The sequence below is a fragment of the Erinaceus europaeus genome, chromosome 15 (genome assembly GCF_950295315.1).
Source record: "Erinaceus europaeus chromosome 15, mEriEur2.1, whole genome shotgun sequence".
Lineage (NCBI taxonomy): Eukaryota > Metazoa > Chordata > Mammalia > Eulipotyphla > Erinaceidae > Erinaceus > Erinaceus europaeus.
The window spans coordinates 48,119,927-48,141,544 of record NC_080176.1 but is presented as its reverse complement, the minus strand read 5'-3'; the positions used below and the strand labels follow the sequence as shown (position 1 = coordinate 48,141,544).

At 36.8% G+C, this 21,618-nt stretch overlaps 1 protein-coding gene across 8 annotated transcripts in view; it reads left to right on the top strand.

Annotated features, from left to right (window-relative positions):
* Positions 1–21,618, top strand: part of NOL4 (nucleolar protein 4) — a 383,971-nt gene that overhangs the window by 306,992 nt on the left and 55,361 nt on the right. For all 8 annotated transcript variants that reach the window (XM_007520939.3, XM_060173710.1, XM_007520940.3 and 5 more), the window contains one exon: positions 1,795–1,908. In XM_007520939.3, coding sequence (XP_007521001.1) covers positions 1,795–1,908 — 114 coding nt within the window. The remainder of the gene's footprint in view (positions 1–1,794; positions 1,909–21,618) is intronic.

Here is a 21,618-nt window from a genome sequence, read left to right as displayed (position 1 = left end):
CTTGACAATAAACTTTTATGCATCTAAGAGACTTGTATTTTAGCATTATAACTTAGTTAAATTTGTATTGTGTATTATATATTTAAATGTATATATTATTAATTTTGAATGGAGATACCAGCTAGAATAAGAACAAACATATAGTTTAGGATATTTTTTTCTCATAACATTGCCACAGCTTTTTCCCTACTGCTTCAGAGCCCTCTTTCTCCTCTCAATTTTTATATGCAAAAATAACATGCCCAGTATCCTAATGCTTTGTTTTCAAAGTTCTCTAGTCATCCTTTCAGAGACTTCAGGTGGCTAGTGCATATAGACTCTACTCTATACCCTGTACTGTTCTTAGGTTAGCATACTGCGATCACTTTTCAGGAGGTTTTTAGGGCACCTACGAGAAATGCTTTCTAGCTCAAGAACAGTACAAAGTGGACAAAATGTGTATAAAGTCTTTTTCTACTTTATACACATTCCACTGATGAGAATCTTAAATCGCTGTGGTCAGAAGCTGTTCTGGCACATTGTTTAACATATGAACCTTACAGTCATTTATTTAAAAAATATTGTACATGCTAGAATACTCAAAAAAACATCAAGTATAATAATTCTCACTTTAATTTATAAAAAATAAAAGTCTCCTAGTTTTGGAAGCTTAAATATCCATATACTTAAAACAATAAATTGGAATGCTGCTATGCATTATAACTTCCTAAAATTTTATTTTGCAAACTATTATTTTTCCATCTCAACTAGTTTAATTGCCGTTTTATTCCTTACCTATCATTTACTTCTTTTAATTAAAAAACTGTTCAATATCATTAAGTATTTCATCTTTTAATTAGATGAATTTACATGTATTATGAGGAAAGAATGAAAAACGTCTGATTATCACAAATGATATGGAGAGTTGCAAACAATTTATAGTTAATTAGTATTTATTTGGGGGCTAATTATTTCCAGTGTAGAATACATAGAAGATGCATTTTCCTCTCATACTGAATTTATATTACCTCATTTTATAAATAAATCAAAACAACCATATATATATATATAGAGAGAGAGAGAGAGCAACAAATTAGGGCTGGGGATATAGCTCAGTGTTAGAGTACATGTTCCATTTATATAAAGTCCTAGATTTAATCCCAAGTTCCTAAAAGTAAAAAAACAAACCTTGATATATCAAAATTGTTATATTAAAATTATTGTATGGCTTTTAAATCATAGCTTGCATTTAAGCTATAGTTGTTTGAAAGTGTTTCTGTCACATCAATTATATCACCACTTACACCATAAATACTTTTCTTTTATGATTGTTTGGCATGGTCTGAATGTCTGTCAGTTTTTACAACTGTGTTTTAGCCCTGTCACTTGTTTTTGTTCTGTTGTGCATTATCACATGTTTAAAAAGAATTAAAGTACTTAGTGGTATTACATTTTATCATTATTATTATTATTATTATTATTACTATTATTATTATTATGTCTGCTTTGTTTTGTTTTCCAAAACCTGGTCAGCAATTTGTCACTGCCTAGTCAAACTCCAGCTTAATGGCCCAGAGTAAAATGTCTGTAACAACTGAGTTATGAGAATGAATGATGGATCTGTTTAGACTTTATAGGTTTAGCCATTAACTAGATTTCATTGTTCACCTCTACAACTTCCACTTTCTCTTTCTGGTAAAATAAGTTGAAGTAAACGAATTCTCCTCACATAATATGAGGCCGTCTAAGAATAGCAGTGGTTCGTGTATGATACTGTTAATAATGTTTCCATGTTTCTCTCTCTCTTTTTTTTAGTCTCGACCTATTCCTTCCCACCTTACTTCAGCAGTTGCAGAGAGTATCTTGGCTTCAGCCTGTGAGAGTGAGAGTAGAAATGCTGCCAAGAGGATGCGTCTGGATAGACAACAGGTACTGAGGAGTCTTGGGGTGTGGTAGACGCCAGTAACAGAAATAGTATTATTGCTTGGACTTGATTTATACAGATGAGTCAGTCTCTTGAGTAGATTAGGAGTGCACAAAGTTAGAGCTTTTGTGACTTTATGAGATGAATTTTGACTTAAAATACATTCTAATTTGATCCACGGAGAGCCATCAACAATTTTTTATGATGATAAATGAACAGCTGTAAAATGAGTTTACTGTTCAATTTTATGCCTAGTTACCTATTTACTAAGAGGTTTCAACCGCTTATTTGGACTCTAAATTTACCTGATAACTTATGATAGTTACCTGAATATGTTCATTTTGAATGCCAAGATGTCACTTTTTTAATCTCTTCTGATTTTTTATCAAATGTCAAAAGATTATATCAGGAAGGAGGAAGCAAAATATAACTTTGAGAAACTAGAAATTCATAAAATGAAGTTACAAAATAGTGAAAACCTATCTTGACTTATTTCCTCCTCATCAAATTCTTTATTATATGCCCAACTATCATTATTCCCCCCCTAAGGATCTATTTCCATGTGGTATGAATTGTGTATTTGTCATGTATTTTCAGTTTTTCCCTTAGTTTGTCTTCATTTACTTGTACCCACTTCTCATATCTTGAATGTCTTTCACTGTTTTTTTTTTTCTTTCCAGGCCTCTTTTACAATAATCTCTAACAAAGAACTACGTATAATATTAAATATCATACAGAAAAGTATGCTGCATTCTTTCTTTTAAATTACATTTTTAGCAAATGGTTATAGTGATTTTTTCATTTCTACTTTAAGTTGGGGGTGAACATAAAATTAAAAATTTTATCCTATTTTCTTTTACCTGCCAGTGGTCACCATGCTTCAAAGAAAGTAGGGGGGAAAAAGTAGTTTTTCATAACAGGCTCATACTATTTAAACATGTTTGTAAATGACATTAATTTTAATGTTAATGTTCATTATTAAAATGTCATGTGCTAATGTTAAAGATGAGGAGATTAAGATTTTAGTTAATGAATATTACCTCAACCTCAGAAAAATATATTTTTAGTTTTGAGTGTGCTGGTTATTCTTTGCTAGTTGAATTTATCTGCAAATATATAGCCTCTGTTGAGATATTTATAATTACTGTAATTCTAAAATTTATCTTTCTTAAAATGAGTTGTAAAACTCTAGAATGCAGCCCAGTATCATAAATAAAAGTGCATATTTTGGAGTTAAATACATATGGCATTGATTCTTAGCTCTATCCTTTCAGCTTCTTGTGTGGCCTTCAACAAGATAATTCAATTCCCTGTGCTTCAGTTTCTTCATCTGCAAGAAAATAACAGTGACAGTATTATTCTTATAGGGAGGTTGGGGGAACTCTAAGTGACAAATTTGTGCAGAGAATATCTGGCATGTAGTAAGCATCAGTTAACTCAGACTAGAATGTTTTAACTGATGTTGGAGTTAATTTTTTCACAGTACTGGTATAGTAAAACTAAGAAGAAAATACTAACAGTGATATTAGAGAAATAGGAGTTTTAGTTGTCAGATAAACTTCATTTGAGAAACAGTCATAAATCTAGAAATTGAAATGGTAGAATTCTGGATTTGAATGGATTTTCTTGGTGGTCATCTTACCATATATTCTGCTTAGGCTGTACTTTAAATATGCCTGCAGCATAATAAGAGTCATATTACAAGACATATATATGTATATATACATATATATGCACATACACATAGGTAGATATATACATATATGTATATATTCACTATTTCTTGTTACTATGTTCCATAGATGTCACTGCAAGCAGCATAGACTTTCTACCAAGTGATTATTAACTTCCCACTATACTATAAAGATGAGGACTCTTTCTTGTTGGATTTAAATATATATAGGTGTATATATATGTGTGTGTGTATATATATATATATATATGTATATGTATATGTATATGTGTATATATATATATATATATATATATATATGATTGTGCTTTTGCTCTGAGGTAAAATAAAGGATATTTACATATATAGTTTAGATATTAGTTTATATATGTAATATCTATGTGTATCTATTCTGTGATATATTAGAAATCTAATTGGTACCTTAGTTATCCTATTTCTTTTTAAATTCCCACTGACTCCATAGAACATGCATTATTATTGTTCACATTTATATATGAGGAAAATGACAGAAATGAATTGATTTGTACAAGGTCACCCAATATCATGGGCATGTGAAAGGTATACATTTATATTTTGTGAGCTTAGCATTTCCTATCTCTCCACAATCCAGTATCCTTTCATTGATTTTGTGTTCACTGAGACTCCTAGGATTAAAGGATTCCTATCATTTTTACCTTCGCTCACAGTGTTTTTGACAATGTAGTTTTCTCTTATAAGACAGTTTACTGACAAATATTATTTTGCACTCTTTCAAATGCAGCAATATTTCCACCCCCTCAAAAAAATCATTACAAACAGGATTTTTTTTTTCTGTTTCATTAAAAAATTGAAAAGTGCTACAAACTCCCCAGTTCAGCTAGGGAATGAGATACGTCCTGTAAACTGCATATACTGTCCAGTGTTTGTTTAGCGTTTTGATATATATTCAAAATGGGTAGCTAAGTCTAAGTTATTTTTCTTACTCTGAGTCTGGAGATGCCATTGGCAAGCAATACAAAGGCTCTAACAAGTGATGTTTCACTTCCCACAATACTGCTAAAGATGGGCATCTCGTTAGATTTAAGCCTTTTCTGCTCAAGTGACAGTAACGGTTATTATTTTGGGTGCTGACAATTCATTGCATCCTACTTCTCTCTGGGAGCATGAAAGTTCAGTAACCGTATAGTTAAATTCAGCATTTAAAATACGTATTTATTTATGCTGTCAGAGCATCACTCTGGCACATGTGATGCCAGGGATTGAACTCAGGACCTCATGCCTGTCAGTCCAACACTTCATCCACTGGACCATCTCCTGTTTGTCAAGTCAGAATTCTTCTGAAATCACAGTTCTGACTACTGGAGGCCCAGGTTTAGTCACAGGGAGAACTATAATTACATATTCCCTTTGGAGTTTATGCAACTTGATGAATTCATTAAATTTTATAGAGCTCAGCTCTGAACAAGAAAGGACATAGGGATGTGTTAAAAGCTTTCACATTGGCCACTTTCCCCCCAGAATCCATAAGCAGTTAATTACTCCGTAGCCTTCGCCCTTAAGCAAGCCAGTGGCAAGGACAGCAGCCTACTGTTCATTAGGAGCCAGACTTCATAGAACTGAAGTGAATCCCATTGCAGTGGAGAATATATTTAGCATTTCTGATCCTTTCATTAAAAAAAAAAATCTGTAATCCTTGCACTCCCTAGGAACATTCTCCTTACTTTGACAATTTAAAAAATTAAGCAAAGTGAGATTTCATTTTAGTGTGCTCAAAGTAAAAAAAAATTTTAATTTGTCTTTTTGTTATTTTAGTGTCTTTGTTACCACTTCCTTATAAACAAATGTCTCAATATTCTTGTTTATAGTTTACTAGATAGAGAAAGTGAGAGACAGATATAGAGCCAGCTAGTGACTGGTTCTTTTTTTTTTACTTTTATTAGTGATTAAATATTAATAATGTAAAGATAACAGGCATATAATTCCATATGGCACCCACTTGCCAGAGTTCTATGCTCCCACCCCCTCCATTGGAAATTTCTCCTAAGGATATGGATATGGAATGATTTATATCTATATTCCCATTTTTTTTCAAAATGTCCTGCCTTCACTTCCTTTCTAAGTCATCCCTACATCTATTAATCCTTCCAGGTGTCTTTCCTTTTTTCATCTTCTTTCTCAGATAAGAGAAACAGTGCCTGGCTTCCCCTGTCATTTTCCAGACTTGCTTCCCTTTCATTCATGGTATACAAACAAGATTCTGGGTAACAAATATTCCTGGTGGAATGGAGGTACAGAGTCTTCTGATTTACTCCCCCTATTGTTTATCCTTCTGGGACTATGGACCAAAATTTTGAGGGGGTGCAGAAGGTGGGAATTCTGGCTTCTGTAATTGCTTCTCCACTGGATGCAGGTGTTGGCAGGTCAATCCATACTCTCTGGATGGTTCTTTATTTCTTATCTCCATGTATTATTACTGGATGTTCATAATGGATAACATACATCTTGGTTATGGACTTGCTGAGTAACAAAGGCAGAAAGTTTCTGAAAAATCTCTTGTTTCAGTTTCTTTTCTGTATTCAGTCTTTTCAGTTAAATTAGTTTATAGTCCTATAAAGGGATCACATAAAACCAATAGTCAGGCACATCCCCTGTAGCAACACAACAGATATGTTAGACATCATGAAGGGCATCACAGCATGAGTGCTAGTGGCAGTTTTTGTGGGGCTGGGACAGATAGGAAATCAATAGTAGACTTTGATACGGCACCTTTGACTCTGTTGAAAAGAACTCGGTCGGAGGGGAGAGGAAATGGCATGTTATTTGCTTGTGACATAATCAAAGGTGAGAAAGTATTAAAAAAAATACTGAAAACTAATGCCCCCCTAAGTTGAAAAAGAAAATCACTGCTAGTAAACCAGCATGAAACTATTGACCTGGAACTAAAAATATTTAGTCAGCCTGTAGGTCCTGATACCCTGTTTTGTGTGGTAGTGACAAACTCATTGAAACTTACATTTTCTTTATCATTTTTCCTTTGTTCCTTTTGAGTACTGGTCAGTGGATAACTACTTAAGGTAAGTTTAATAGTATAAAGGTTGAAAACATAGCCACATACATGGTGGGAATTTTAATGAAGACTTTTATTTTGTCAAGGATGTGTTTGAAAATTTACACATGTTGACCAAGATAGCTTGAGACACGCAGTTTTTCTTTAATATTGAACTACATATAAATGATTTTTGTTGGTAACACAAAGCAAAATACCTGCATGAAAACATTTTAATTGATCTTATAGTTCAACATTGTGGATAGTAACTGAGAGATGATCTGCAATCTGTTTCTATGTCCTTGCAGTCCAGATGGCCAGGTCCCTAATCATCCTTATCTTTTGTTCTATTTCTGTTATTTTTCTTCCTTTTATAAAGGATACCATGTTAAATAAACAAAAGTACTACATAGGACAAGTCTTAAAATACTTTGTATTTCCACTGTAAACATTTTATATTTCCACTGTAAACGTTTTATATTTAAAGAAGTTTACTGCACCTTAGTTTGGCAAACGCTAGAAGAAGAACTTCACCTTAGTAAAGAACTCTGGAGAGCAGTGGACTTTGAGGTCCTGGTGCATGATGGTGCAGGAAGATCTAGACTGGAAGTGAGTGTTTTGAAGAAAACTGAGAAATTTTACATATGTATCAATAACAGTACTTACCATAAACCATTAATATCCCAAGGGAGAGATATATATATTTTTACCAGAACACTGTACAGTTCTGGCTTATGGTGGTGCTGGGGATTGAACCTGGGACCTCAGAGCCTCAGGTTTGAAAGGCTTTTGCATAACCATTATGCTGTCTCCCAGCCTTCAAGAGAGAGATTTTATGAAACTACTTGAGATAGAATAAACTTTGCAAGTCATCTATCTATAAATTATCTTATTTTAATCACTAATAATAATAATAGCAGAAGCATTTGTGGATGGAGCATTACCATTTGCCTTTCTGGCTTCATTGAGAATTAATATAGAAGATCTTTTTAAAACTTAGGTTTCCTCTTTGATTTAGAATATAAATAGTTTTAGTGAGTAAAAGTCAGCCTATGAGTAGGTGGCTGGAATTCAGACAGAAAAATTCAACAGAATATGTTGATACACTTTTAAGTGCCAAAGTCAGTAGAACATATGGTTTAGTTAGTTCTCTATGAAGACAACAGTGTTGTTAATATTATTTATTTTGAAGCCAAATATTTTTAGGCTCAGCAGATATACCAGGAATCTGACAGATTTAGTTTATGCCAAATGTATTCATTTTTTAAAAATAATTTTATTTATTATTAGAGACAGAAAAAATTAGAGGGGAGGCCGAGATAGAGAAAGACAGAGAAACATCTGCATCCCTGGTGGGAATCAGAGGCTTGAACCCAGGCCCTTGTGCACTGTAATGTAACCATGTAACCAGGTGTGCCACTGCCTGGTCCCTACAAATATATTCATTTTTATAATCTATGTCTTAGAATCTTGTTCATCCTATTTTATTTATGTCTTTTCTCTTTAATATAGCCACTGTATAATCCATTACTTACTTTGAAACAATATTTAGTGTATTGGGGAAATTTAAGGATAGACAGAGTTATCTATATTAAGCAGCTGGATATTATAGTAGCTCAACAAATTAGTCTGTGGTTCCTAAAAGACAAAAAAACAAAAAGATGTATTTTGACATGTCCCGTGTAGTTACAGTACAGTCTGTGGCCCCAAGTAACAGACTGTTACCTTGATTACTCAGCTCTTTGGAAATGGAAAGTTTCTACAGAACTGGCTGTGCTAAAACTAGGTTCAGTTCAAATAGCTGGCTTAGTTTAATTTCTAGAAAAAAATGTTCTAAACCAGAATAAATGTGTCGCCATTTTATGACAGGTGTCTTCTGATCATAATTTTTAAGGATGGGTTTAAATGCTAATCTTTACTAAGCACTGTGCAGTGCTGACTTTATATTTTTTATTTATTTTTTTATTCTATTTATTTATTAGATAAAGATAGCCATAAATTGAAAGGGAAGGGAGTGATAGAGAGGGAGAGAAACAGAGAGACACCTGCAGCCCAGCTTCACCATTCGCAAAGCTTTCGCCCTGCAGATGGGGACTGGGGGCTTGAACCTGGATCCCTGAGCACTGTAACATGTGTGCCGCCATCCAGCCCCTAGTGCTGCCTTTAGAGCACTAGTGAAGAAGAGTTGATTGAATAGTTGCCCGTATAAAATCTGCCATAGAAAAAAACCTGTAGTAGACCCACTTGCTTTCTTTGCTAATTTCCCTTGGTAATTCTTGACAATAGACTTTTTAAAAAATATTTTACATCAATTTTGCTAAAATGTATTCACTCTATGTTTTTCATTCTTAGGGATAAGCACCATCAACCCTATGCTACCAGTACCCTTTGTTTGTAATCACTTTTAAAACAAGAAATCTGTTTGACTAACACAGTGGCTATCAGATATCTACATTATTGCTTGTACTTGTTTTGATTTGGGATATGAAAATACCTATTGCTATCTGAGGAGTTCATGAAAAACTGTTTTCTTATCTATAATTTATTATAATGGTCATGGTATGGATGGAAATCAAGTAACACTTATGCAATCTTTTTATTGATATAGTTTTATATCACTACAATATATTTAAAGTGCAGAAAGTAATATATCAGTCTGTGTGTGTACTCTGCTCATCCTCTAAGAGTCTACTTTCTACTTCTCACCACACAACTGACTGAATTTTCCAACTTAGCTAAACCCTTCCTGCACTTTCTGATAACCACCATTTTCTTATTACTTGTATGGTTTCGTAAGTTGTTTCACTTTTGTTCATTGACTTGCTTTCTTTACCACATGTAAGTTAAATCCTGGCTTTTATCTTTGTCTGACTTACTTCACTTAGCTTTTTAAAAATATATATTATTTATTTTCCCTTTTGTTGCCCTTCTTTTATCGTTGTTGTCGTTACTATTGTAGTTGTTGTTGATGTTGTTGTTGTTGTTGGATAGGACAGAGAGCAATGGAGAGAGGAGGGGAAGACAGGGGGAGAGAAAGATAGACACCACCTGTGAAGCAACTGCCCTGCAGGTGGGGAGCCAGGGGCTCGAACCAGGATCCTCACACCGGTCCTTGTGCTTTGCACCACATGCGTTTAACCTGCTATGCTACTGCCTGACCCCCTATTTCACTTAGCTTAATGTTATCTAGGTCCAGCAATGATATTGACCTTGTTATTGTAAAGGAAATTTTTAATAACTGAAGTAATGTGTATTACACATATTTATTCTAAATATTCTTAGTTCTGGTACCAAATATGTACTGAAGACACATGTATAGTGTCTACTGGTCTTGCTATTTCCAGGGACACTTTGGGAACTTCATAGAACTGGGCAAAAACAATCATATTTTTACATTGCTGAAGTTTGTGATTCTCAAATCCTCTATGAAAATGTAAGTAATATTTATTGGAAGTCATGTTTCTGAGTTCTGGCAAGATACCAGAAAATAAAATTACAAGAAGAGGTCATAGCTGTAACTGTCAACTTAATAAATAAAAGGTAGATATAAATGGAAAGGTAATATAAATCCCAGAGGCATTATGGCTTCCATAAAAATAAAATGGCAATTAAATAAAACTTTTTACTATATTCCTTTTTTTTATTATTAGCTATGTTTCTTGTTTGCAGAACACGTTATGTGGGGGACGGGGGCGGATTGAAAAGTGAGAAGAAGGAAAGTTAATTAGAGGCTTTGAAAAACAGAATCTGGAGGATCAGAGCAAGACAGTGTTTTTTGTTTGCTTTTCTTTATTTTCATTGAAAGGAGGCTAATGGTTGATAGTACAGTTGTTGGCAACTGGGTACAATTTCTCATCTCATGAAGATAAGTGTGTGCAAAACACTGTCACCCGCAAATCAGGTTCACCCTCATGTGCCCCAGGACCTGAAAACAGCCACTTTCACCAACCCACTCTCTTCCCTCCTCCTTGAGAGTTCTTTGCTTTGGTGCAATACACCATCAGCCAAGTTTTATGTGGTGTTGCCCCTTTCTGTTCTTCTACCTTAAGTTCTTCCTGTAAGTAGGATCATACCAAATTCATCCTCCTCTTTCTGACCTATCTCACTTAACATGAGTCCTTCAAGCTCCATCCAAGATGAGATGAAGAAAGTGACTCCATTTGTAAATGCTGCTCTGCACTTAAGCTGAGCAGTAGTCCACTGAGTATGCAGACGATAACTTTCTTAGCCACTCTCCTGTTGTTGGAAACTTAGATCCCTTCCAAGTTAATCCATTTTCAAGGGAACAAAACCTAAATTAAACCAATGGGACTACATCAAATTGAAAAATGTCTGCACAGAAAAAAAAAGAGAGACCTTTTATGGAATGGGAGAATATCTAAAAAATCTATATCAGACAAAAGGTTAATTACCAAAATATAAAAGTACCTCACCAAAAAACAACAACAACAAAAAAAACCCTCCAAAAGTAGAAAGAAGTGAACAAGATATTCACCAATAAAGAAGGTTTAAAGGGCCAACAGACATATGGAAAAATTATCAGAGAAATACAAATATAGTATAATTTCTTAGCTCCTTGTGATAGGTGTCTGCAGAATCTTCTTATCCCCAATGTAGGTCATTTGTAAATTCATGCACCAGGAGTCCAACACCCCTCCATCCTTTCTCTTCTTTGCCCTTCCCCAGATCTTTTGCTTTGGTGCAACATATTCCACACAATCCAAGTTTCACTTTGTGTTTTCCCTTTCTAGCCTTCTTTCTTAAGGTTCCATCTATGAGTAAGATCATGTATTTGTCCTGTCACATGTAACGTGACTTTCATCCAAGATGAGCGAAAGGAAGAGACTTAATAATTTAACAGCTGGTTTATATATCATCTTTCTTAGATACTCACGTCATTAAACAGTTGGGTCACTTCGAAGCTTGGGCTTTTATGAATTGTGCTAATATGAACATAAGTGTACAAAAATCTTTTTGGGTAGGAGAAATGGAATCCTTTGGCACTATTGGTGATAACATAAATTGTTCCAACACTTGTAGAAAGAAAAAAAAAACAGGCCGGGTGGTAGCACACATGGTTGAGCTCACGTTATAATGCACAAGGACACATGTTCGAGTCCCTGGTCCCCACCTGCTGAAGGAAAGCTTTACAAGTAGTGAAGCAGTGCTGCTGGTGTCTCTCTGTCTCTCTTCCTCTCTATCCCCCATCCCTCTTGATTTCTGGCTGTCTCTATCCAATAAATAAAGATAATTTAAAAAAATTTAAAAAGAAAAGAAAAAAGTCTAGAAATTTCTCAGAACTCTAGAAATGAATCTACCTTATTACTCATCAATTCCCCTCTTGAGGAATTATCCAAAAGAAACAACTTAGAACGTTCTTTCCTGGGAGCCAGGTAGGTGGTAGCACAGCAAGTTAAGCGCATATGGCACAAAGTGCAAGGACCGGCATAAGGATCCTGGTTCAAGCCTCTGGCTCCACACCTACAGGTGTTTGCTTCATAAGTGGTGAAGCAGGTCTGCAGGTGTCTGTCTTTCTCTCCCCCTCTGTCTTCCTGTCCTCTCTTCATTTCTACCTGTCCTATCCAACAACAACAACAAGGGGCAACAAAAGGGGGAAAAAAGCCTCCAGGAACAGTGGATTCATAGTGCAGGCACCGAGCCCCAGCAATAAACCTGGAAGAAAAAACAACAACAACAAAAAAGAATGTTCTTTCCTCCCTTCTTCCTTGCAACTTTTCAGTCTCCCTCCATCTTTTCGTTCTTCCGTTTTGTTTTTTTTTAATGGTGGGTAAATCAGTCATCTCTAACATTCTTTTTTTTTATTAGTGACTTGATAATGATTCACAGGATTGTGAGATAAGAAGGGTACAATTTTCATAAAATTAAATTTCTACCACCAGAGTTCCATTACACCCACCCCCATTAAAAGTTTGCCTATTCTTTATCCCTCTAGGAATATGGACCAAAGATCTTTATGAGGTGCAGAAGGTGGAAGATCTGGCTTCTGTAATTGCTTCTCCACTTGACATGGCATTGGCAGGTTGACCTATACCCTCAGGCTGTTTCTATCTTTCCCTAGTGGGGCAGGGCTTTGCAGAGGTGAGGTTCTAGTAAACATCAATGAGGTTGTCTGCCCAGGGAAGTCACATTGGCATCATGATAGCATCTGCAACTTGCTGGCACCTGCTCCATTTGTTGTATTCAACACTGATTTGCCAACTTATAGTTGCCCTTTCCTCTGTAGTTTCTCTCCAGCTGACCTGGGAATCCTGCTCTCACTTGAAATTTGCAGGGTTTTTGCGAGGAGACTCAGCCAGGTGTTGTCTTCAAGTCACCATCTTACCTCTGCCCCCCCATCCTTTATTTAAACTAGAAATAGGTTTTTTATTTAAAAAGGGACCCATACAGTAAAAAAAAAAAAATCTCAGTTTTGATTTCAGGGTAATGTTCTGAGTAATGAAAATCAGAATGCTTTATAAATTTCAACTCTTCATGTCATTGTGGATATTTCATGCAAGAATTTGAATACTATGAAGACAGCATTCAGAAAGTTTCATTAGTTTAATATAATCACATGTTTCTAGTATTTATTATTGTGTATGAAACAAGTTTGAGAAGTCCAATGAAGCTGTCAAGCTTCTCACATGTCCCTATGTAAGAAAATTTTCCCTTCTAAGAAGTTACGTATCTATGGATTCTCATTAATTAACATTTCATATTTATTTTATTGATGACATATTAGAGAGAGAGCAGAGCATAGTCTGGTACATGCAGTGATGGTGCTAAAACCAGGAACCTCAGTAATACTAGTCTAACACTAGCAGCTGAGCCATTTCCCCATTTGCTAATTTCTTTTTTTTTTTTTTTAGAGCTTACGTTTGATGCAGTTGCTATAAAGCACAGAGGCCTCTATATAGCTCTCCATTACATTAAGGTACCAGTTATTTGGTACTTAATTTTCTAATATCAAATTTGTTAAAACCACTGCAGGTGTCCAGATTCAGGTATAAATTTCAAGTTCTTCAATAATCGATTGCCAAAGTATCATTTCCACAATATTGAGGAAATAAATCAGAATGTGTATGGAAAATGTTTCCTACATAATCATGTGAATATTTGTGCATTCTTTCAGACCTTTAATGTTTTTATGCACTTCCTCTTTTATAATTTTTTATTTATTTTATTTTTTTTATTTAAGAAAGGATTAATCAACAAAACCATAGGGTAGAAGGGGTACAACTCCACACAATTCCCACCACCCAATCTCCATATCCCACCCCCTCCCCTGATAGCTTTCCCATTCTCTATCCCTCTGGGAGCATGGACCCAGGGTCATGGAGGGTTACAGAAGGTAGAAGGTCTGGCTTCTGTAATTGCTTCCCTGCTGAACATGGGCGTTGACTGGTCAGACCATACTCCCAGTCTGCCTCTCTCTTTCCCTAGTAGGGTGTGTCTCTGGGGAAGCTGAGTTCCAGGACACATTGGTGGGGTCTTCAATCCAGGGAAGCCTGGCCAGCATCCTGGTGGCATCTGGAACCTGGTGACTGAAAAGAGAGTTAATATACGAAGCCAAACAAATTGTTGAGCAATCATGGACCCAAAGGTTGGAATAGTGGAGAGGAAGTGTTAGGGAGGTACTCACTGCAAACTCCAGTGTACTTCTGCTTTCAGGTATATATTTTGCAGTCGTTATAGATACGTGTGAAGATATGCTCTCTCTCACAGAAACTGGTGTATATCTAGGTTTTGGGACTTTGTTAGAAAGTGAACCACCTGAGATGAAATTAGAGTATACTATGAAAGGAAAGGTCTCACCCGAGTAATGAAGCTGAAGGGTTGTCATTCCACATGTGAAGTCTCTGGACACAGTCTGAAGTGAAGCATGTTGAGGTGGCAATCGTTGCGTTGGTTAGGTTGTGATCGGCGGATGCAACATTATTTGATATGGATTGGGAGAGGCATATGGCAAAGTGGGCCCTATCCAAGGGTTCCAGGACTGGGGGAAGTAGGGAGGGGCTCTATAGTGGAGATGTGAGGTTCCTGCTGTCTTGGGGTTCAAAAAGACAATCGATAGTTAATGTTATCATCACATTATTTGGTAATTGGGTTAACTTTGAAAAGTCCTTTTGTTAGGGTTTGCTGTACAGTACCCAGTATCTTGTATATAGCTGTGCTATTGGATGCTTCTGATCTACTTGGTCTAGGCTTTTGAGAGAGTCCGCATATCAAATACACAACCTATATATTAAAAAGATTCAGTTTGTGTTTTGAAAAACTTTGAGACATACAATTGATTTTCCCCCTCTCAAATTAATTAACTAGTGATTTATATGTCTACATTTTGCTAGGAGTGTACACAAACACCATTCCCACCACCAAAAGACTGTGACCCATCCCTCCCACCCACTCCCACCCCCCACTGGCCCAGGAAGTTGCATGTCTACCCCTCACCACAGGGCTTTTACTTTGGTGCCCTACTTACAATTTGGTCAGGTCCTGCTTTTAGTTTCCCTTTCAGGTCTTCTTAGTCAACTTCTGTTGATGAGTGGGATCATCCCATACTCATCTTTATCTTTCTGACTTTCTCTTTTAATCCCCCCAAACTCAACAAGTAAACTTCATTGCTATTTCTGTTACTTACTGAAAACTACAGATAGGAAGTGCAGTTTCTCATTGCTGATCTGTTTTCTACCTTTATAACTGATTTGGGGTGGCTGGAGATATATGAGCATGGGCTGTGGTTTTTAAACTTACATGCCTGTCCTTATTTATTTTTTTATTCCCTTTTGTTGCCCTATTTATTGTTATAGTTATTCTGGTTGTTGTCATTGTTGGATAGGACAGAGAGAAATGGAGAGAGGAGGGCAAGACAGAGAGAAGGGAGAGAAAGGTAGACACCTGCATACCTGCTTCACCACCTGTGAAGTGACTCCCCTGCATGTGGGGAGCCAGGGGCTCAAACCGGGTCCTTATACTGGTCCTTGCGCTTTGTGCTACGTGCGCTTAACCCACTGTGCTACAGCCACACTCCCTTATTTTTTATTTTAATGTATTTATAAAATGGAAACACAAGACCATAGGATGAGAGGGTAAAATTTCCACCCCCAGAGCTCCATATCCATCCCCTTCTCTCCCCTGATAGCTTTCCTTTTCTTTAACCCTCTGGAAGTATGGACCCAGGGTCATTATGGGGTTCAGAAGGTGGAAGGTCTGGCTTCTGTAATTGCTTCCCTGCTGTACATGGGCATTGACAGGTCGATCCATCCTCCCAGCCTGCCTCTCTCTTTCCCTAGTGGGGCAGGGCTCTAGGGAGGCAGGGGTCCAGGACACATTGGTGGGGTCATCTGTCCTGGAACTTCAGGTTGGCATCATGGTAGCATCTAGAACCTGGTGGTTGAAAGAAGAATTAACATATAAAGTCACAGAAATTGTTGAACAATCATGAACTTAAAGGCTGGAATATTGCAGATGAACTTTTGGGGTCACCATTCTGGAAATAGCTAGTAGGTCTATTTTAGGTATATTCCAAAGGGTCCATGACTTTACTAGTTTTTGCCTGAGCAGGACATCTGATAATGCAACTGGACCCAGGTTATTGTCTGGGGAGATGGTGTTATAGTTGGAAAAAGGACTAGAAAGCTGGGTCACGGAAGAGAGAGTAGCTCCCAAATATGGGAAAAGTATATAAATATTGTTGACTGTAAACCCCATCAATTTGATCTGGGACCCATATTCAGATTAGGAGCCTATGTAACCTCTATATCCCTGTAGGTCTGAACTTGCATTCTGTGGTCATGAGTAGGAACATTCCGAGTTGCACCAATTTCAGGACCCATCTTCTTCAGGTGGTAGATAGAGTATGTTATCCCACCCCCCTTCAGAGGCTGGAACATTCTCTACCATTGTTGATCCACATTGAGGGCAAGCTCCTATGGGGGGCATTATGTTGTTCCTGATGAAGATGACCAGTGATAATGGAGAGAGGGATCTATTTGTAGTCTAGGCTCATCCTGCTTGTGTGGTAATCCCAGGACTCCCTGACTAGGGCCCCAGATGATGGGATGTATGCCCGTCCCCTTTTTCTACTACTATGACTTTGCCCAGGCTGTTGGTCATCTTGGTTTCTACTCTTATTTATATATCCATCTCAAGTGCTCTTGCTTTTAAAAAGTACCTATTTTAATCAATTCTTTTCCCATATACTCTATCATTTTCCTGGTCCTTTATGTAGCAACATTATTAGCATTGTAAATTTTATTATTTTTTTTATTTTAGTACTTGGTTGCATACTACTTAATTTTGTCATGTCCTCAAATGTCTTTCGGAATACTTACTACAACTCTGTTAATCTATTTTCAAATTTTATTTGTTTATTTATTATTTGATAGAGACATACAGAAATTGAGGGGGGAGGGGAGATAGAAAGAAAGACACCTGCAACTCTACTTCACCATTTGTGAAGCTTTCCCCCTTCAGGTAGGGACTAGGGGCCTGAACCCAGATCCTTAACCAGCTGTGCCACCGACTGGCCCCATGACTGCAATTTTGTATCAGTCTGAGATTAAAACAGCTTTGGCTGTTCATCATTTTGGACCTGTGAGATACCTAGTTATATGCTGAGATGAGGACAGGTAATAAATCTGTACTTGTGCTTGCTGTAGCATGGAAATATGTCCGATTTTAGGAAGGGAAAAATGTTATTTTGTATTAAATCACATTGTTGTGGGAAATACTGATTTATAAAATTTGTCACATGTGTACAGTTAAATATTTCCCCGGGACAAGTGTCAGAATACCATACAGCTTCTGCCAGCTTTCCATCACATAGGCTTATTTATTTATTTATTTGCCTCCAGGGTTATTGCTGGGACTCAGTGCCTGCACTGTGAATCCACTGCTCCTGGAGGTCATTTTGCCCTTGTTGTTGTTTCTGGATAGGACAGAGAGAAATTGAGAGAGAAGGGGAAGACAGAGAGAGAAAGAGAAAGATACCTGCAGACCTGCTTCACCGCCTGTGAAGTGACCCCCCCCCTCCAGGTGGGGATCCAGGGGCTTACACCAGACCTTCGGCTTCGCACCATGTGCTCTTAGCCCGCTGCACCATAGGCTTTTTAAAAAGAAGTATTTATTTCATGTGTGATGGAGGTAGGGAAGGAGATAGTAGAGGTGCCTGAGTACCACCACTAAGTTATACATGGTGCTAGGAATAAAACCTGGAGCATAAAGAGTGTTAAGTACTGCACAATAAATGAGGGTATATTCAACCTAATGTAAATCCATTTATAATAGACACCCCACCCCTTTTATCTGGGGAATATGTTCCAGGACAGCCAGTAGTGTCCCAAACTCTCTCTACATATTACTTGTTTTCCTAAACATGCATCCTTATCATCTGAAACCATTACCCTGATCACATTAAAATGTTTGTAATGAGATACTTGCTAACACAACAGGAAGCTTCAAGCTTGACAGTCGCCAAAATAGAGGGGGTAATCCTAGAGAGTAAAGTTGCAATTTGAAGTGTTGTCTGACAGCCTAGTAAACACAGTTTTAGCACCTACAAGAGAAAATCACAAAAGCAATATGATAGGACTCAAGGTTGCAGGCTGGGAAGCAGGTAAAGAATTCCTCGACAGTTAGTTCTCTGAGCACTGTTGCTTTTCAGTGTTCAGTGAGAAACAGAAGGCAGCTATTAGGTTTCTGACAAAGCAATTATAGGCAGACACAGATGCTGGGAGCTGACCTGACATTTGGCCCCGTACAGTTGTCATAGCAGCAGTCTGAACAGAGCAGCTTGATAAAAGTGCTACTGCAGGCTCAGGAGGAAGCCTCCCCTAAATGCGACACATTTGAGTGTTAGTGCACAAATGCATATATTGTTTTTAATGGTGGCTATCTTTCTTCTTTATGTGGTATTTTGCTGATTTTTAAATATTCACTTCATAAGAAACCCGGTTTGAAAAGCCATGAAAACAACATGCCTTTGAGTGATTTAAAGCCTTATTCACCATAAAGTAGATTCCATGTATCTACGATATTGTTCCTTGGAGAGGAGAGATTTTCAAGTCTTGCTAATCAAATCAAGGTTCAGATGCTATAAACTGGACACAGACTTTCTGCTAGTGGTGTCATGTTTCACCTGTAGTCATCAGAGAGTGCTCTTTACTCACTATTGACTTAAAAATGTCTGGGTAAAGCTTCCTGTGTTTCATACACAAAAGCTATTTAAAGTTATGTGGAAGAACATATACATCTATGGAAATGAACTTTGTCTACATAAAGCACAGGTGTCTGTAAATATGGTTAAGAAAACGTGCGGTCACTACTATGAAGCTAATTTGAGTTAAAACTATTATTTTTGTTTCAATAGGCTAATTTTGGCATTCATATAAACAGATTCTGGAAAAATTGTGTTCTCATTAGCATTAAATTATCTCTTATCATGAAATGTTTTATAATCAGAATCATGAATACATGCAAAATCTCAAAAACTAAAACTGTTGGAAACGGCATGATTTTAATAAAATTTGTATATTCCTATAATAAAATAGATAGCCTATGGAAATACTATCTGAAACAAAAGGGAATATTTACTGACTCCCACAGGATAAAAAAAGTCATATTAAAATAGAAATAATAAGGCATTAAATTTCTTTAAAGTTGACTCTTTTGTGTCTATTTTAGCATGGAAATATATGTATGCAATTTTATCTTTGGGTAGATACTTTATAATCAGTAAAAATACATGAACTACTTGTAAATATATCAGTGAAAATATATTAATATAGACACATTACAAGCTGCAATGTGAACCTCATGTTTAAGCAGCCACTGAATTAAGATGTATTTGCTTTAAAAATTCTGATGTTTTGCGTAATTTTTGTGAGCTAATTAGAACTAGTAGTATTTCTCTTGCAAAATATGAATGGGTAACAACCTTGGAGAGTTCTTATTTTTCATCCTCTTACAATGGTCTGTCAGTGCTTGTTTTTAACTCAGTTTTCTGTCATTCTTGTCTAATTCAGAGAACAGGTAAGCCTCTGGAATCCCAAAGCATATCATTTATGTTTGATCATAGCAAAGATATGTTTAGTTTAAAAATTGAGCCAGACTTTCTTATTTATATATGCCAGAGCACTACTTAGCTCTGGCTTATGATGGTTTGGAGGATTGAACCTGGGACTTTGGAGCCTCAGGCCTGAGATTTCCTTTGCATATAACCATTATGCTATCTACCCCCACCCTGGGCCAGACTTTCTAAGCTAGAATTATAAAAAATTTAATTTTTTTTCTTTTTTTTTTAAATTTTATTTATTTATTTAAATATTTTATTTTATTTATTTATTCCCTTTTGTTGCCCTTGTTGTTTTATTGTTGTAGTTATTATTGTTGTCATTGTTGGATAGGACAGAGAGAAATGGAGAGAGGAGGGGAAGACAGAGAGGAGGAGAGAAAGATAGACACCTGCAGACCTGCTTCACCGCCTGTGAAGCGATTCCCCTGCAGGTAGGGAGCCGGGGCTCGAACCGGGATCCTTATGCCAGTCCTTGTGCTTTGCGCCACCTGCACTTAACCCACTGTGCTACAGCCCGACTCCCAAAATTTAATTTTTTAATCTTTATCTATTTTTGTTCGAGACTTCCAGAAATTGAGAGGGAAGGAGGTGACAGAGAGACACGTATAACACTGCTTCACCACTTGCAAAGCTGTCCCCCTATAGGTGGGGACCGGGGGCTTGAACCTGGGGCCTTGTGCACTGTAACATGGGTGCTACCACCCAGCCCCAAATTATAATACATTTTAGAGCAAGCAAGATGTTATTCAGTTAGTATTATTAAGAACTCTTGGGATAAAGTATACTAAATGTTTATCAAAGACTTCTAAAGTAGATGAGAAGCAAATGAAGCCAGTTGGGCAAAGAAAGCCTTCTGTAATCAGTCCTCCCTTCCCACCCACCCCCACCCAAGGGGGAAAAAATACCTCATAACTTAGGAGGTTCTAATGTCAAAAATCAACCTTCGATAGAGTTAGCTAATGATCATACCGTTTTTGGTAGTCTGTTAAGCATTCCCCCTACAAGCATTCCTCTCTGTAGTATTCAAGCAACTGAAAGATTAATATAATCCTATTTAGACAAATTCCTAGTATTGATAGAATTTCGCTTCATTTTCCATCCAAACGCACCAGGACAAGAAAGGGGTTAAGGACTGAACACCTCTTACTGCAATTTCTGATGGAAATCAGAGCATGTTTACAGGCTATTTGTTCACTGTTCACACTTAGAACAGCATAAACTTAGAGCTCCCAGAGTAGTCCTGCTGGAGCCTTTAAGGCAAAGGAAGAGGAATTGAAGTGGCAGTTCATTTGCATAGTATAGAATCCTGGATTTTAAAAGAAGTATTAATCACCCTGATAAATGAAACAACTGCTTATCAGAGAACCCAGCTTCCTGCACAGTTCCTGGGCTAAAAAAAAAAAAAAAGAAGCAAATCCCTTCAAAGGGAAGTTCTGAGGGGAAGATAATACTAAATTCATGGAGAAACTCCTTGTGTCTTTCCATTGTTTTTCACTTTGCTTGCTTTTATCTGAATATTATTTTAGAATTAAATAACTTTGTAAGTATTGGAATGATGTCTGATGTCTTTAGAGAAAGTAGCAAATTTCACAAGATTGAAAAACCAAGTTTGAATTTTCACTTATAAATATCTGAAAATATAGCTAAAATAGATAACACAAATCTTGCTTAGAAAGTTAAAATTCAGTATTAATTATGTGAAACTTGTTTATATGAAAACATATGAAAATGGGATAGTTTGGGGAGTCGGGCGGTAGTACAGCAGGTTAAGTGCACGTAATGCAAAGCGCAAGGACCAGTAAGTATCCCAGTTCAAGCCCCTGGCTCTCCACCTGCAGGGGAGTCCTTTCACAAGGTGGTGAAGCAGGTCTGCAGTTGTCTCTCTGTCTTTCTATCTCCCCCATCTCTCTCAATTTCTGTCT